At 46.1% G+C, this 17,938-nt stretch overlaps 1 protein-coding gene across 1 annotated transcript in view; it reads right to left on the bottom strand.

Annotated features, from left to right (window-relative positions):
• The window catches only part of CCDC60 (coiled-coil domain containing 60), a 177,752-nt gene that overhangs the window by 31,511 nt on the left and 128,303 nt on the right, over positions 1-17,938 (bottom strand). Inside the window, exons 4-5 of the mRNA XM_065889531.1 lie at positions 16,811-16,918; positions 8,497-8,604 (exon numbers count right to left, since the gene is read on the bottom strand). Of these exons, the coding sequence (XP_065745603.1) occupies positions 8,497-8,604; positions 16,811-16,918 (216 nt within the window). The remainder of the gene's footprint in view (positions 1-8,496; positions 8,605-16,810; positions 16,919-17,938) is intronic.

The following is a 17,938-nucleotide window of genomic DNA, read 5'->3' as shown; positions in this document are numbered from 1 at the left end:
AGAACTACACTTGCGCATCTCTTCCCAACTCCAAGTTAGTAACATCATTGTGGTAAGCTTGAAATCAGCCATGGAAATCAGCATGGCTGCAAATCATGGTTCTTCCCTCTCTGGAGAACTGGTGATTAAACACTGACCAGCATACCACTGACCCCAAAGTAAAATCACCATCAGGAGCAAAGGGTTCACTGAAAAAAACAACCCCCAACAAATACTCTGACTTCCTGGGGGAATCATTCCTGGGCTGCATTTTTCCTTCAGGTCTGGCTGAGGTTCTGGTTGGTTGAGGTTCTGCTCTTACAGAGCTGGACATCCTCGGTTCCCTGATAGGATACTGTCCTGACAAGTCACAGAAGAACCTCCACTTGACTCAATGTAACCACTGTCTTTTTTTTTTTGGATAACAATTTTGGGTCCCCTTATAGGCATATTTCTAAAACCAATCAAAGGAAACAAAGATGGTCCTTTTTGTCTTCTCAATCCAAATTCTGTATTATGTCCTTTCCTCAGTTTGGGAGAGTGGTGACCAAATGTCAGGGGCAAGATGTTGCCAATGGTAGCTCATTCAGGGAGATACAATGCTTTTAGAGGTCCACTGGTCCTGGGGCCTTTCTCTTAGAATCTAGGTATCAACTGTGAAAAAAATTAGATGTTGCCCAGACCCATAAATTCTATTTCTCAGAACCTAGCCAACAGAAATATTTTCAACCCGGCACAAAATATACGTGCAAGGATATTCCATGCAGTACTATTTGAAATGGCAAAAACTGGGGAACAACCCTAGTGTCCATTAGTAGAGAAATGGCTATCTAAAATATGGTCTGTCCAGACCAAAGAATACTCAAATATGAAAAGAATATGGTAAAAATGTTAAAAGAATGTGGAAGCTTTGCCTGTACCATGTTGGTGAACAAATGTTTGCTGGGCCAGGCAGATTCAATGGGACACAGGGTGGACTCACTCACTACACCCAGCCCGTGTTCTTTGCAGGCATCTCTGGTGATAGCTCTATTCTAAGAAGAGGCCCTCAGTCTAAATCCTGCTAGGCAGTTACGGGGAAGGTCAAAGTTTCTTCCTGAGTCTTTTGGGCCTTTATTGTTTTTAGCTCAAAGTAATCCACATGCCAAAGAGACATTCTGGCGTGGCAAATTCTGCTCCCCTACAACTGTGATGGAAAGATGTCCGTTAAGACACTGTAAAAGGGGGAAAATCACATGCAGAACAATATGCAAAGCATGATCCCATTTCTGTTAAAAAAAAAAAAGTATATCTGTGTGTGTGTGCGCGCGCGCGCGCGCGCGCGCGCGCGCGCGCTGGCGCAGCATTAGAAAGGAGGCGGAATGAGGAAGGACATACCTCAGACTTTAAAAGGATTTCCTCTAGGGAGCGGAATGGATTTGGGGCAGGAGGAGATAAAGGCTTTGACATCTTATATGCTTCTGAATTTTTTGGAAGTTTTTAATAGGAATAGATTGTATTCATTTATTACTTGAGCAGTTTTGTTTCACACAAAAATAATGTGTGGGAAATGTTTTAAAGCTGTGGTTTTCAAACAAATTCTGTATGCCACAAAGGTATCTTGGAAGTAACAAGGGTGCCTTGGTTGGGGTGGAAGTGAGTTGCTCTCCCAACCTCCTGCTTCATGTAGAAGGTCCATTTTGAAAAATTTTTAAAACATTATTGGGGTTTCTATTATTAAAAAAGGATTTCTGCTGCTTAAAAAAAAATAAAGGTTATAAACCACTGCATCAAGGGGAACTGCAGTTTTAAATTCATCCCAACCAAAAATATGGAATCAGTTGGAGTTACTGATCTATCAATAGATGCATGACTTATATTTCTGGTTACATTTGAGGTCAGTAGCATGGCTGGGGGAGGGGAAGGGATCCCTCGCCCCAAGGGGGAAATTGGGGGAACACTGGGAGGGCAGAGGATCAAAAGGGAGTGTGGCCAGGTTCCCCCTGCCCACTCGGGCCCCCAGGAACCTGCTGAGATCCTGGGCCTGATCCTCTGCCCAAGGAGGCAGCCTCCAGCCATGCGGGTCCTGAGGGAGTGGGAGGGAGGGAAGGGGGAGCAAAAGTAAAGGCAAGACCTCTGGGACCAGCACCCCTGAGGGGCGGCTGGGGGAGGGGACGAGTTCCTACACCCAGTGGGACCCACCCACGATTAGGGGTCCAGCGACGGGAAAGACCCTGGGGGAGACGGTGGGGGAGGGGCGCGAAGGAACGGAGGGGAACGGGGCCAGCGCTTTCCCTATCCACTTAGGCACTGGGGAGCCCAGCAGGCTGGGTCTTAATCCTTTGCCCTGGGAGCCTCCCTCCTGCCGTGCAGAGCCCAAGCCCCACCCCACACCCCCACCCAGGGCCCCCCAGTTTCCCGTGTCCCCTGCATCGGCAGGCGGACTCTCAACCACTGCGCCACAAGGGATGCCCTGATTCTTTTATATTTTTATTTTTCCTAATAAAGCTTTTATTTTTCTAATTTTATTTTATTCTTTATATTTTGTTAGTGTTCTCTCCTTTTGGCTTGTCCCCCCCCACACACACCTTTTTGTTTCTTTTCTCTGTTGTGGTTTTATTTTACCTTGTTGCAGTTGTTTCAATTATAGTTTTATTTTTCCTAATATATTCTTATCTTTCTAATTTTATTTTGTTTTTTATTCTTTGATATTGTACTGCTCCTTTTAATCGTTTTTCTTTCTTCCTTCCTTTTTTTTTTTAACTGCACCATGAAACTTGCAGGATCAGGTTGGAGGTCGGCCCTGAGCTCCTGTGGTAGGAGCTCTGAGTCCAAACCACTGGACTAACATACAACCTCAGACCCCAGGGAATATCAATCGTAGTGAGGCCTGCCACAGGTCCTCCTCTCAGCACCAAGACCCAGCTCTATCCAACTGCCTGCAAACTCCAGTGCTGGACGTCTCAGGCCAAACAACCAGTAAGACAGGAATACAGCACCACCCATCAAAAAAAAAAAGCCAAAAAAATATGTTACAGACAAAGGAGCAAGGTAAAAACCTACAAGACCAAATAAATGAAGATGAAATAGACAACCTACCTGAACAAAATTCAAAGTAATAATAGTAAAGATGATCCAAAATCTCAGAAACAGAATGGAGAGAATACAAGAAACATTTAACAAGGATCTAGAAGAACTAAAGAGCAAACAAACAGTGATGAACAACACAATTACTGACATTAAAAATACTCTAGGGGTTCCCTGGTGGCGCAGTGGTTGAGAGTCCACCTGCCGATGCAGGGGACACGGGTTCGTGCCCCGGTCCAGGAAGATCCCACATGCCACAGAGTGGCTGGGCTCGTGAGCCATGGCCACTGGGCCTGCGCATCCGGAGCCTGTGCTCTGCAACGGGAGAGGCCACAGCAGTGAGGCGCCCGCGTATCGCAAAAAAACAAAACAAAACAGAAAAACAAATTCTAGAAGGAATCAATAACAGAATAACTGAGGCAGAAGAACGGATAAGTGAGCTGGAAGATAAAATGGTGGAAATAACTGCCAGGGAGCAGAATAAAGAAAAAAGAATGAAAGGAATTGAGGACAGTCTCAGAGACCTCTGGGACAGCATCAAACGCACCAACATTTGAAATTATAGGGGTCCCAGAAGAAAAAGAAAGGGTCTGAGAAAATATTTGAAGAGATTATAGTTGAAAAGTTCCCTGATATGGGAAAGGAAAGGAAATAGTCAATCAAGTCCAGGAAGCACAGAGACTACCATACAGGATAAACCCAAAGAGAAACACACCGAGACACATATTAATCAAACTATCAAAACTTAAAAACAAAGAAAAAATACTAAAAGCAGCAAGGGAAAAGCAACAAATAACATACAAGGGAATCCCCATAAGATTAACAGCTGATCTTTCAGCAGAAACTCTGCAAGTCAGAAGGGAGTGGCAGGACATATTTAAAGTGATGAAAGGGAAAAACCTACAACGAAGATTACTCTACCCAGCAAGGATCCCATTCAGATTCGATGGAGAAATTAAAACTTTTATAGATAAGCAAAAGTTAAGAGAATTCAGCACCACCAAACCAGCTTTACAACAGATGCTAAAGGAACTTCTCTAGGCAGTTCCTAGAGGAGGAAACACAAGGAAACACAAGAGAAGGAAAAGACCTACAAAAACAAACCTAAAACAATTAAGAAAATGGTAATAGTAACATACATATTGATAATTACCTTAAATGTAAATGGATTAAATGCTCCCACCAAAAGACACAGATGGGCTGAATGAGTACAAAAACAAAGCCTGTACATATACCGTCTACAAGAGACCCACTTCAGACCTAGGGACACATACAGACTGAAAGTGAGGGGATGGAAAAAGATATTCCATGCAAATGGAAATCAAAAGAAAGCTGGAGTAGCAATTCTCATATCAGACAAAATAGACTTTAAAATAAAGACTGTTACAAGAGACAAAGAAGGACACTACATAATGATCAAGGGATCGATCCAAGAAGAAGATATAACAATTGTAAATATTTATGCACCCAACAGAGGAGCACATCAATACATAAGGCAAATGCTAACAGCCATAAACGGGGAAATCGACAGTAACATAGTAGGGGACTTTAACACCCCACTTTCACCAATGGACAGATCATCCAAAATGAAAATAAATAAGGAAACACAAGCTTTGAATGACACATTAAGCAAGATGGACTTAATTGATATTTACAGGACAGGCCATCCAAAAACAACAGAATATACTTTCTTCTCAAGTGCTCATGGAACATTCTCCAGGATAGACTATAACTTGGGTCACAAATTAAGCCTCGGTAAATTTAAGAAAATTGAAATTGAATCAAGTATCTTTTCCGATCACAACACTGTGAGACTAGATATCAATTACAAGAAAAAAAACTGTAAAAAATACAAACACATGGAGGCTAAACAATATGCTACTAAGTAACACAGAGATCACTGAAGAAATCAAAGAGGAAATCAAAAAATACCTAGCAACAAATGACAATGAAACACGACAACCCAAAACCTATGGGATGCAGCAAAAGCAGTTCTAAGAGGGAAGTTTATAGCAATACAATCCTACCTCAAGAAACAAGAAACATCTCAAATAAAAAACCTAACCTTACACCTAAAGCAATTAGAGAAAGAAGAACCAAAAAAACCCAAAGTTAGCGGAAGGAAAGAAATCATAAAGATCAGATCAGAAATAAATGAAAAACAAATGAAGGAAACAATAGCAAAGATCAATAACACCAAGAGCTGGTTCTTTGAGAAGATAAACAAAATTGATAAACTATTAGCCAGACTCACCAAGAAAAAAGAGAGAAGACTCAAATCAATAGAATTAGAAATGAAAAAGGAGAAGTAACAACTGACACTGCAGAAATACAAAGGATCATGAGAGATTACTACAAGCAACTATATGCCAATAAAATGGACAACCTGGAAGAAATGGACAAATCCTTAGAAAAGTACAACATTCCGAGACTGAACCAGGAAGAAATAGAAAATATAAACAGACCAATCACAAGCACTGAAATTGAAACTATGATTAAAAATCTTCTAACAAACAAAAGCCCAAGGCCAGATGGCTTCACAGGCGAATTCTATCAAACATTTAGAGAAGACCTAACACCTGTCCTTCTCAAACTCTTCCAAAATATAGCAGAGGGAGGTACACTCCCAAACTCATTCTACGAGGCCACCATCACCCTGATACCAAAACCAGACAAAGATGTCACAAAGAAAGAAAACTACAGGCCAATATCTCTGATGAACATAGATGCAAAAATCCTCAACAAAACACTAGCAAACAGAATCCAACAGCACATGAAAAGGATCATACACCATGATCAAGTGGGGTTTATCCCAGGAATGCAAGGATTCTTCAATATATGCAAATCAATCAATGTGATACACCATATTAACAAACTGAAGGAGAAAAACCATATGATAATCTCAATAGATGCAGAAAAACCTTTTGACAAAATTCAACACCCACTTATGATAAAAACTCTCCAGAAACTAGGCATAGAGGGAACCTACCTCAACATAATAAAGGCCATATATGACAAATCCACAGCCAACATTGTTCTCAATGGTGAAAAACTGAAACCATTTCCTCAAAGATCAGGAACAAGACAAGGTTGCCCACTCTCACCACTATTATTCAACATAATTTTGGAAGTTTTAGCCACAGCAATCAGAGAAGAAAAAGAAATAAAAAGAATCCAAATCGGAAGAAAAGAAGTAAAACTGTCACTGTTTGCAGATGTCAGGATACTATACAGAGAGAATCTTAAAGATGCTAACAGGACACTACTAGAGCTAATCAATGAATTTGGTAGAGTAGCAGGATACAAAATTAACGCACAGAAATCTCTTGCATTCCTGTACACTAATGATGAAAAATCTGAAAGAGAAATTAAGGAAACATTCTCATTGACCACTGCAATAAAAAGAATAAAATACCTTGGAATAAACCTACCTAAGGAGACAAAAGACCTGTATACAGAAAACTGTAACACACTGATGAAAGAAATTAAAGATGATACAAACAGATGGGGAGATATACTATGTTCTTGGATTGGAAGAATCAACGTTGTGAAAATGACTATACTACCCAAAGCAATCTACAGATTCAATGCAATCCCTATCAAACTACCAATGCCATTTTTCACAGAACTAGAAGAAAAAATTTCACAATTTGAATGGAACACAAAAGACCCTGAATAGCCAAAGCAATCTTGAGAAGGAAAAATGGAGCTGGAGGAATCAGGCTCCCGGACTTCAGACTCTACTACAAAGCTACAGTCATCAAGACAGTATGGTACTGGCACAAAAATGGAAATATAGATCAATGGAACAGGATAGAAAGCCCAGAGATAAACCCACACACATATGGCCACCTTATCTTGATAAACAAGGCAAGAATATACAATGGAGAAAAGACAGCCTCTTCAATAAGTGGTGCTGGGAAAACTGGACAGCTACATGTAAAAGAATGAAATTAGAACACTCCCTAACACCACACACAAAAATAAACTCAAAATGGATTAAAGACCTAAATGTAAGGCCAGACACTATAAAACTCTTAGAGGAAAACATAGGCAGAACACTCTTTGACATAAATCACAGCAAGATCATTAGAGAAATGCAAGTCAAAACTACAATGACGTATCACCTCACACCAGTCAGAATGGCCATCATCAAAAAATCTACAAACGATAAATGCTGGAGAGGCTGTGGAGAAAAGGGAACCCTCTTGCACTGTTGGTGGGAATGCAAATTGATACAGCCACTATGGAGAACAGTATGGAGGTTCCGTAAAAAACTACGAATAGAACAACCATGTGACCCAGCAATCCCACTACTGGGCATATACCCCGAGAAAACCATAATTCAAAAAGAGTCATGTACCACAATGTTCACTGCAGCTCTATTTACAATAGTCAGGATATGGAAGCAACCTAAGTGTCCATCAACAGATGAATAGATAAAGAAGATGTGGTGTATATATATATATACAATGGAATATTACTCAGCCATAAAAGGAAACAAAATTGAGTTATCTGTAGTGAGGTGGATGGACCTAGAGTCTGTCATACAGAGTGAAGTAAGTCAGAAAGAGAAAAACAAATACCGTATTCTAACACATATATATGGAATCTAAAAAAAAAAAAATGGTTCTCATGAACCTAGGGGCAGGACAGGAATAAAGACACAGATGTAGAGAATGGACTTGAGGACATGGGGAGGGGGAATGGTAAACTGGGATGAAGCGAGAGAGTGGCAATGGACATGTATACACTGCCAAATGTAAAACAGCTAGCTAGTGGAAAGCAGCTGCATAGCACAGGGAGATCAGCTTGGTGCTTTTTGAGCACCTAGAGGGCTGGGATAGGGGAGGGTGGGAGGGAGACGCAAGAGGGAGGGGGTATATACGTATGCATATAGTTGATTCACTTTGTTATACAGCAGAAACTAACACAACACTGTAAAGCAATTATACTCCAATACAGATGTTAATAAAAAAAAAAAGACACACAACAAAACTTTGAAAGGCAAAACATGAAAACATGGAGAATGAGAGGAGTAAAAGGAGCGGGAGAGGAGGAAAAAGAAGAGGAACAAATGAGGAATAGCACTGGGGAGACATGGTCCAAGAAGGGAGCTGGAGAGAAATCTAGCTGTGCTTCCAGGGTGGGGCTGGGCTAGCTGGCCAGTTTCTGTGGTGTAAATACTCCCACCGTGGCTGAATCATCTCAAGCTTCCGATGTGGAGTTGGGGAGAGATGCTGGGAGGGATGCACAGGGGGGCTGTCACCACCGCATGACCTGTATGACCTGGCTCCAGCTCACCCCCCGTTTGGACCCCACATAGTAGCACTCCTAAAGCAACCCACCCACCAAGAAACAGCAGTAGGAGGAAGGGAACCCATGGGAGCTTCCTCCCCCACGGCCCAGTCTCTTGCTAGTTACACGGCAGGTGGAAGGGCTGAGACCTACTTCGGATTCCAGCAGGTGATCACGGGCTTCATGGTGTGGTGGGTGTGGTCGATAGTCAGGGCTTCCAGGAGCCAGTGGAGGGCACAGAGCTGGCGGAAGATGGGCTCGCTGCAAAGACAGAGGGAGGAAGCCCAGGGGGCTCCTGTTAGAACAACATTCTTCACAACAGTGGCGACAGAGACAGGGGTGGTGCTGGCTCCCGGCTGGAGAGCTGTCTCCAGGCTCCAGGAGTGTGGCAGCATTTGCCACACACCAGCATTAAACTTTCCCAATGGGCTCCTGAGCTATTTATTGGCCCCACTTTACAGATGAGGGAACTGAGGCTCAGAAGAGGTGAGGAACTTGTGCAGGTCACTGGGCCAGTAGGCGGCAGAGCTGTGATCTGACACAAGGTGACCCTATGCCAGTTACTGGGGATTTGCATGCACAGTGGGAAGGGACAGGGGAGGGTGTCCCACAGGTAGAGGACTGGATTCAGGCAAACGAGGGGACTGAAGGAAATGAACATCCTACAGGCATCCGGTTCTTCATCTGATAAAAATACAATAAATACACTAGCAGGGTCCAAAACGTCCGGAAACACAAGGAAACTAGTGTATTTATTGTACTTTCTCTCCACCCCAATTAACAACTAGACCCACTGCTTTAAATTTATAAATCCTTTGCCCCAAATGTAGCTGGATGTTGAGGAAAACCACATTGAACACATGATTTGAAAATGTAACTAAAACACCATTTAAAAATAGGTCTAGGCTTCCCTGGTGGCACAGTGGTTGAGAGTCCACCTGCCGATGCAAGGGACACGGGTTCGTGCCCCGGTCCGGGAAGATCCCACATGCCGCGGAGTGACTGGGCCCGTGAGCCATGGCCGCTGAGCCTGCGCGTCTGGAGCCTGTACTCCGCAACGGTAGAGGCCACAACAGCGAGAGGCCCGAGTACCGCAAAAAAAAAAAAAAAAATAGGTCTAACCTGTATTTTCTGATTTGGGGGGCATTCTGTATAACGATGAGACAGGCATTGGGTAGGACACCTGACACGTGTTATTTATTTCTCCCCAAACCCTGCCGGATAGGAATCATTATCTGAATTTTAGAGAAGAGGAAACTGAGCCTCAGAGAGGGGCCATCGGTTTGCTCCAGGTCACACAGCATGTTGGTGGCAGAGATGGGGCCTGAATACCCCATTCAATGCTCTCGACAACCCTATAAGAAGGGTGACTTTATTCTGTCCTCTGCAGACAAGGGACTGGGAGAGGTAGAGTTGCCTGAGGTCACGCTAGGATTAGTGAGGATTTGAACCCGCATCTGTTTAATCCCAGAGACGGTGCTTTTGTGGACCTGAGCTCTTATTGTTTGAGGTGCTGATGGGGCCAAATGAGTGGCCACCCCGAGAGCAAGGTCAGGAGAGGGTTAACCTGCTGCCTGCATTCTTCCTGGAAGTGAGGGGGAGTCCCAACTGGCCAGCCCCTCCCTGCATGATTTCTCCTCTAACACTAATGGGCCAGACGCCTCCATTACCAACCTGTGTAATTGCTCTTCTCTGAAACTGCTACTGTATTGATCCATACTCCCCAGGGCTCCTGGGCCTGTGCTCAGAGGGGCAGGCAGAAATCCACCCTCCAGCTTCCAGGAAGGCCCCAGCTCAGAAGGTGGAGTCCGAGCCCTGGGGCTCAAGTGTGGAGCAGGCCCAGGCGTATCCCGGAGAGCCCCTTGAGAGGCACCCATGTCACTCTGCTTGCAGGGGGAGCTACCCCCATGCACCCCACTCCTCCGCCCCCATGCTCTGGGGCAGCCGTGTCCACCCGGTCTTAGGAAAACTAGAGTCAGCAGCTCTGTCTCTCTTTTTTCATCTATAGCGCCTTCCTTCCTTTTTTTTTTCCATCCACAAATTATTTTCTAATAATAAGCACCCACGCATCCCTCACTTCTAATTTAAAGGACCCGCAAGTCCACAGCCTTCCCAGTTCTGTGTCTTCCCCCTTTACACCATCTTGGTCCCTACAGGTAAGTGCATTTTGGCAGCTCTGGGTACCAACAGTAGCAGTGGCTGTACCATGTGCCCAGCCCTGTGCAGACACCTCCCTGTACCCTCACTGTGACCCCAGGCAGTTGTGAAAAGCCCAAGGAGACGCCCCCTCTTCTGTTCACAACTCAGAGCCCCTGCAGGCCTGGGCGTTCCGTTGTGTCCATTGCGGGTGGGGAGGGATGGGTAAGGGAGTTAACTGGTGAGGTGGGATGTGCTTCGTCGCAGGGGGCCGAGAGGCATGTGAGCATCAGACTCATTTCTGCAGGTGACAGGAACGGGCACAAACGTGGCCCTCTCCCTCCCTTGCTTAAGATCTTCAGACTCCCTAAACCATCTGCTATGGATTGAGTTATGTCCCAAAGTTCATATGCTGAAGTCCTAATCTCTAGTACCTTAGAATGTGACTGTACTGGGGACTTTAAAGAGGTGATGAGGTTAAAATAAGGCCAAGAGGGTGGGTCCTAACCCAATCTGACTGGTGTCTTTAGAAGAAGAGGAGCCGTGACCCACGGAGAGACACTGGTGTACACGTTTACAGAGAAAAAAGTGTGTGAGGGCAGAGCGAGAAAGCAGCCCTCTGAAAGCCAAGGAGAAACGATTCAGTAGAAACCAGCATGTGGGCCCCTTGATCTTGAACTTCCAGCCTCCAGAACTGTGAGAGAATACATTTCTGTTGTTTAGGCCACCCAGTCTGTGGAGTTTTGTTATGGCAGCCCTGGCAAACCAACACCCCATCACATGGGAGACTCCCATCCATCTCCCCAGCCTCGAGTCTCCTCTCTCACCCCTGTGCCGCCACCTGCAGCCTGGTGAAATTCTGCTCTGTAGCGCAAGCTCACTGTACATACTCTCTTTGCACTGGGTTAAAATCCTAGCTTTGCCATTTATTAGCTATGTGGTCTCGGCCAAATTATGTCATTTCCCTGAGCCCCAGTTTTCTCATCTGTATAATGGCAGTAATCGTTCTAGTGAAAGTGAGGTGAGGTGCTCGGCATTGTCCTCTGCTCCTGATACACATTCCCTTTCCTCCTCCTCTGCCTCTCCGTGATTGGGTCTCAGCTCGGATGTCGCCTCCAGCAGGAAGCCTTCCTTGATTTTTCGAGCATCCTCTCTCCGAGGAGGTTCTAAAGCACCCCCCACCCTACAATGTGTCCCTCTGTCCCTACATTTTATGTCCCTGCTGTCTTGTAACTACCTGTTTACTTGTCTCTGCAGCCCACAAGCCTCTGAGCTACAGAGTCTTGTCCATCACAGGTATGCACAGAGTAGGCTCAGTACATTTCTGGTTACTGAATGGGAGATGGAGGGAATAAATTGGTTGGGATCTGACACTTTCCAGAGCTGATAATTTGGGCACAATTCTCATATGCACAACCACAGAGATAACAAAGAATAGTAGCAACAACAGCAAAATAACAATAATAGTAAACACTTCCCATAGAGCGCTGACTCTGTGCCAGACACTGTTTTAAGTATTCTACATCCATTAAAGTCATTCTTATAACAACACTGTGAGGAAGGTACTATTCGTATTCCCATTTTTCAGATGAAGAAACTGAGGTTGTATAACTTATCCAAGGTCAAAAAAGGCAGCAAACAGCAGAGCTGGAATCTAAGCCCAGACAGTCTGGTTCCCGAATCTGTGCTTTAATACAGTGTTGACGTCTCTTATTATAGGGTAGAGCCCTCACGCCCTTTTCAGCAGAATAGGGTTTCATCCAATGGGTCTGGACCTTTTTCTCTGCTTATAGAAAGTGCCTTACAACACCTGCACACAGATGTTTATAGCAGCTTTGTTCATAATTGCCAAAAATTGGAAGCAAGCTTTAGAGATGTATGGATAAATAAACTATGGTATATCCAGACAATGGACGGTTATTCAGCGTGAAAAAGAAACGGGCTACTAAGCCATGAAAAGCCAAGGAGAAACCTCAAAAGCATGTGAAAGAAGTGAAAGAAGCCAATCTGAAAAGGCTACATTACTGTATGATTCCAACAGTATGACGTTCTGAAAGGACAAAACTATGGAAACAGTAAAAGGATCAGTGGTTGCGGCGGTGGGGGGGGGGCGAGAGGGGGAGAGGGATGAATAGGCAGAGCACAGAGGATCTTTAGGGCAGTGAAAATACTCTGTATAATACGTGAGTGGATGGATACATGTCGTTATACTTGCATCCAAACCTATAGAATATACAAAACCAAGAGAGGACCCTAATGTAAACTAGGGACTGCAGGTGACTATGATGTGTCAGTGTAGCTTCATCAGTTGTAACTAACGTCCCACTCCAGTGGGGGATGTCGATAATGGGGGAGGCAGGAGGGAAGTGGGAAATCTCTGCACCTTCCCCTCAATTTTGATCTGAACCTAAATCTGCTCTAAAAAAATAAGGTCTTAATGAAAAAATACAGTGCCTCAAACCCGATGATCTCTCATCTAACATGCAGTGAAGCAAACTAAAAGAGAGAGACAGAGAGAGAGGAAGGGAGGGAGGGAGGAAGGGAGGGAGGGAGGGAGGGAAGGAGGGAGGGAGGGAGGGAAGGAGGGAGGGAGGGAGGGAGGGAAGGATGGATGGAGGGAGGGAAGGATGGATGGATGGAGGGAGGGAGGGAGGGAGGGAGAAAGAAAGAAAGGGTCCCCAGAAACATGCTTGATAGAAATCGCTCCTTTCTCATAATGATTGTATGTCAGGTCAAAGCACAATACCTTGGATTTTGTCAAATTAAAAGAGAAAGCATTTATTTTCTTAAATGTGGGGCATAATAGATGAAAACGCTGACCAGGGTGCACAAAGCCTGCTTCTAAAATCCCTGTGCTCAGAACTCTGGGGGAGCACCTAGCGGTCAGTGCATCTGAATAGCCCTCTCTGTTGAAACCGCTGTACCAACCAGAATACGAGTGGGAGTCAACATCCCTGAGAAAAAAACGTCTTTTCAAAAGTTTTACTAAGAGAAATCAGAAAATGCTACAAAGCTCCCCATGCTGACTGCCAAGGGCAAACCCAGACAGTGGCTGTAGGCACTGCTTTGTTGCACGGTTGCTCAGGAAGGGCTGTAAGGACAGGCCAGTCATCTCCCAGAGGAAAGGAGGGGCTGTCCTCCTTCCTACAGACTGTGCCCCGCCTCTTTTTTTCAAAAGGTAAAGGTCCAGTCTTCCTCGGCATGATTGATCCCCATACAGTCGCACTGGGATTGAAGGGACTGACCAGGCTCGGATCCACCTCGGCTCACGCGAAGACTGAGAATTTGAGAACTGACCAGGCGGGCTCTGCCCTGATGCCTCTCGGCAGAATGATGATAAAACTGCTCGGATTCTCCCCTCCTCCCGCATCCATGCACTTCACAAGGGGATTCTGCCTCTCTCTCGCCAGGCGGTGGAATCTTTCTTTTCCCCATCGCTTGTATCTGGGCAGGCCTGATACAGGTCTTTTTTGGCCAACAGAATGGGGTGGAAAGGTCCTTGGTCCGTTCTGAGCCTAAGCCTTAAGAGGCTTTGAGTGCTTAGGCTCTTGTCCTTGGAACCCTTCCTGACAGCCACGGAACAAGCTCGGCTAGCCTGCTGTGTGAAGACAGTGACAGTCGCTGCCGTCACCCTAGCCAACAACCAACCAACCAACAGACCCGGGCATGAGGCCACCCTAGATGGGCCAGCCTCCAGCTTGCCACACGCATATGCAAGCCCAGCCAGGACCAGCTGAACTGATGTGGACGAGCAGAGCCACCCAGCTGACCTGCAGACTTTGAACAAGACTAAATGGTTGCTGTTTTACGCCACTCCACCTCGAGGTGGTCTGTAATACGGCAATAGATGCCGATACAATCACCAAATGCAGCCAGAGCCTTTGAACAGCCAAGGAGAAGGAGGGGCAGCCTTCAATCTAGAGAAGGAGTGTGTGCCTTTGTTTGCAAATAAAACTTTATTGGAGCACGGGCACATCCATTCATTGTAGCTTTCCTGCTGCGACAACAAGGTGAAGTACAGTTGACCCTCTGCATCTGTGGATACAGAGGGCCGACAGCACTACCCCATTTTATACTCATAAAAGACTCGAGCATCACAGATTCTGGTATCAGCAGAAGGTCCTGGAACCAATTCCCCGCAGATACCTAGGGATGACTGTAGTTGCGAGAGATACCATCTGGTTTGCAAAGCCTAAAATATCTACTCTGTCCCTTTAAGAAAAAGGTTGCTGATCCCTGGTCTAGGGCATAACGAATAGTAACAACCACCACTGTGATAATCACCACCATCACCATCACCATCACCATCAATGAACAAACCTGATACAAAGGACTGACTTAAGAGTCAGGAGATCAGAATTCCTGTTGTGAGCATTTTGGCAGGTTCTGCCTTCTCTCTGGGCTTCAGTTTCCCCATCTGGCACTGAAAGAGGATGAGCAAGAACCTCTCCAGTCACTTCCACAGTTGATTTAAACCTCAGTTTGCTCAGACCAAAGGAAATGGGGGCGGGGCCTAGGAATACGCATTATCCCAGGCATCTCCTTATTTTGCTATCCCCGCACCCAAGCCCAGAGCCCCAGATGATCCAAATGCAAGTGAAAGCCTAAGAACCACTGATTTACACCATTTGTTTTCAGAGGGCTTGTCCATGGAAAAGAAAGGCCAAAGCGCCAAGTGTTTCCATGGGACGTTATGAGAAATTGCAGAGACTACTTTTGCAAGGAGATGTTTTAAGAACATCAAGCGGAGGCTGCCAGTTGGAATGTCCCTGAACAAATAAGTCTATGAAGAAGCCAGTCCTAATATTCCTCAAAGGGAGATAGGAGGAAAGTATGGAGTGGGGCGCAGCAAAAGCTGGAATATTAGTAAGGGACAGGAATGTGTCCAAATACATGGTGGTGGTGGCGGTGGCAGGGCTGATGATGGTGACGATGATGATGACGCCCATGGTGTTGGTGACGGTGCCATCTTCCACCCACGAACTAAGTGCTCTTACTAAGGATCTGCCATCTTGTCTTACAGTTTCACTCTTGCATTATTTTACTCTTCAAGTACATGAGACTTGGCTGTCCAAATATCACTAGCTCCTCAAAGGTAAGGCCTTGGGATATACCTTCTGTGTCGTGTGTGGTGGTGAGAGGTCAGGCTCTGCAGTCAGACACACTTGGCTTAAAACCCCAGTGCGGCAACACACTGAGCTCTGTGACCTTGGGCAGGCTAGTACACCTCTCTGAGCTTCTGCCCTCTCGTCTGCAGGGATGGGATAATAATACACCTACGCAAAAGGGCTGCTGAGAGGACTGAGACAGGGCCCACAGAGCAGTCAGCAGTGCATGAGCTTCTGCCCTCTCACCTGCAGGGATGGGATAATAATACACCTACGCAAAAGGGCTGCTGAGAGGACTGAGACAGGGCCCACAGAGCAGTCAGCAGTGCATTTTTATCGTGCACATGGTAGGGGCCTAATAAATATGTGGCAAAGGAGCAGACAGAATCCAGTGCACCATGTTCATTGGCCTAGAGCGGTTCTTATGTGGGAGGGCTGGGGGTATGGGTGTGATTTTGCCCCCAGGGGGCATTTGGCAATCTCTGGAGACATTTCGGTTGTCACAGCTGGGGAGGGGGGTGCTACTGGCACTAGGGGGTGGCGGCCATGAATAGTGCGAAACATCGTACGGTGCACAGGACAGGCATTTCCAACAAAGAAGTATTTGTCCCCAAACGTCAGCAGTGCCGAGGATGAGCAATCCTGCCTCACAGTCAATTTCTATCTCTGTGCCTGAGATCTCCCAGTTGAAAAGTGCTAACTAGTGAAAAAGAAAAAGCTGGGCTTAGAATTCTCTGGAACAGATAGGAGGGGAACAAGGTGTCAAGGTTTTGGAAAGCCCCAGTATTCTTTGGAGGGTTGGTCAGCCCCTGTCACATCACGCAATGAAGAGTTTGTGCCTGGGGCCGGCTCAGAAGGCGGCAGGGGCTTCTCCGGGAAATAGCTCCTTGAGTCTTGGGGAAAACATGTCCCCGGAGCCCTGGGTGAGACATCTGCCAGGCACATGCTGCAGACAGATTTTACCGGGCTTTGCAAACTATTTGACATTAGTGCGTCTGGTGTGGTAAGGGATGGAATGACTCAGTCCCAGCTGGATTGCCACTTAGCTCTGAGCCCCCATGTCTGCCTTCTGTTATTTTCATACACCACATAACACTGCTGGCCCCAGGCTCCCTGTCCCTTTTCAAGAGGACAAAGGAACAGCGCCACAGCTCCCAGCTGTTTGAGTCATTTGACCTTGGCTTCGCGTGATAAGCAGATGAGCCAGAGGTGGGACTACTTACACGTGAGCCTCAGGCAGCGAGGGCGCAATGATGCAGCTGTGCACGGGGGTGAACGGACGCAGGAGGACTCCCATCCCCACCTTCTTCATCTTCTTGTCCCCGTTTGTGCTGAAGGTGAAGCAGAATGAAAGCAGCAGAGTGAACGGACAGGAGCTGTTTTAAATGCCCTCTTCTCTCGCCAGGGGTTCTCTGGCAAATATCACTGGGCACCTGCTATGGGCCAGGCAGTAATTCCCGCTGGAGAGATGAAGGTTCTAGATGCAGCCAGTAAGCAGAGCGTATTAGACCCCCTTCTCTCATGGAACACATATTCCCATGAAGGAGCAAATAAGATAAATCGGGCAGCTGTGTGGTATACTGGTATAGTAGACTAGCGGTCGGATATGTTTTGTTACCTGGCTAGACGAATATTTATGATGTTGTGAGACATTCGGTCTATGTCATGACTACTTAGTAGCAGGAAAGCCGTTGACAGAATGCAAGCAATAAGCAAAGGGGAGGGTTCCAATAAAACTCTATTTACAAAACCAGCCTGGGGGCTGGATTTGGCCCATGAGCTGGAGTTTGCTGACCCGTCCCCATCCCCACCCCCACTAGACAGTGACACATGCTACGGGGAGAAAAAAGAGAAGGGGGCTCAGAAGGGCTGGGAGAGCTGGGGCTTGCAATTTTCAATAGAGTGATTGGGGAAGTTATCACCGAGAAGGTGACATTTGATAAAAATCTGCAGTGGAAGGGAGTGAGCCATTCAGATGTCTGGGGGCAGAGCATTCTGGAGAGAGGGAGCAACAGGTGCAAATGTCCTGAGGTGGGACTGTGTTTTAGAGACGGCAAGGGGGCACGTGTGGCTGGAGTGAGCAACAGAGAGAGAGGGAGGGAAGGATGGAGAGAGAATGGGGGCCTTGCAGACCAGTGCGAGGACTCTGGCCTTCTCCCTCAACGAAAGTAAAGGACTCTGAGCTGAAAGAGGACATGATGTGACCAAGGATCCCTCTGGCTGCTGTTTTGAGAATGGCCGATGGTGGGAGTGGAGGGCAAGGAGACCAGTGAGAAGTATCACAATTATTTCAGCTTGAGAGAGGAAGGTGGCCGGCACCCAGGGTCCTAGCGACAGGGATGGTGGGAAGT

This window comes from Phocoena phocoena, chromosome 13 (assembly GCF_963924675.1).
Source record: "Phocoena phocoena chromosome 13, mPhoPho1.1, whole genome shotgun sequence".
NCBI lineage: Eukaryota > Metazoa > Chordata > Mammalia > Artiodactyla > Phocoenidae > Phocoena > Phocoena phocoena.
The sequence above is the reverse complement of the archived record's forward strand: the minus strand, read 5'-3'. Positions and strand labels throughout refer to the sequence as shown.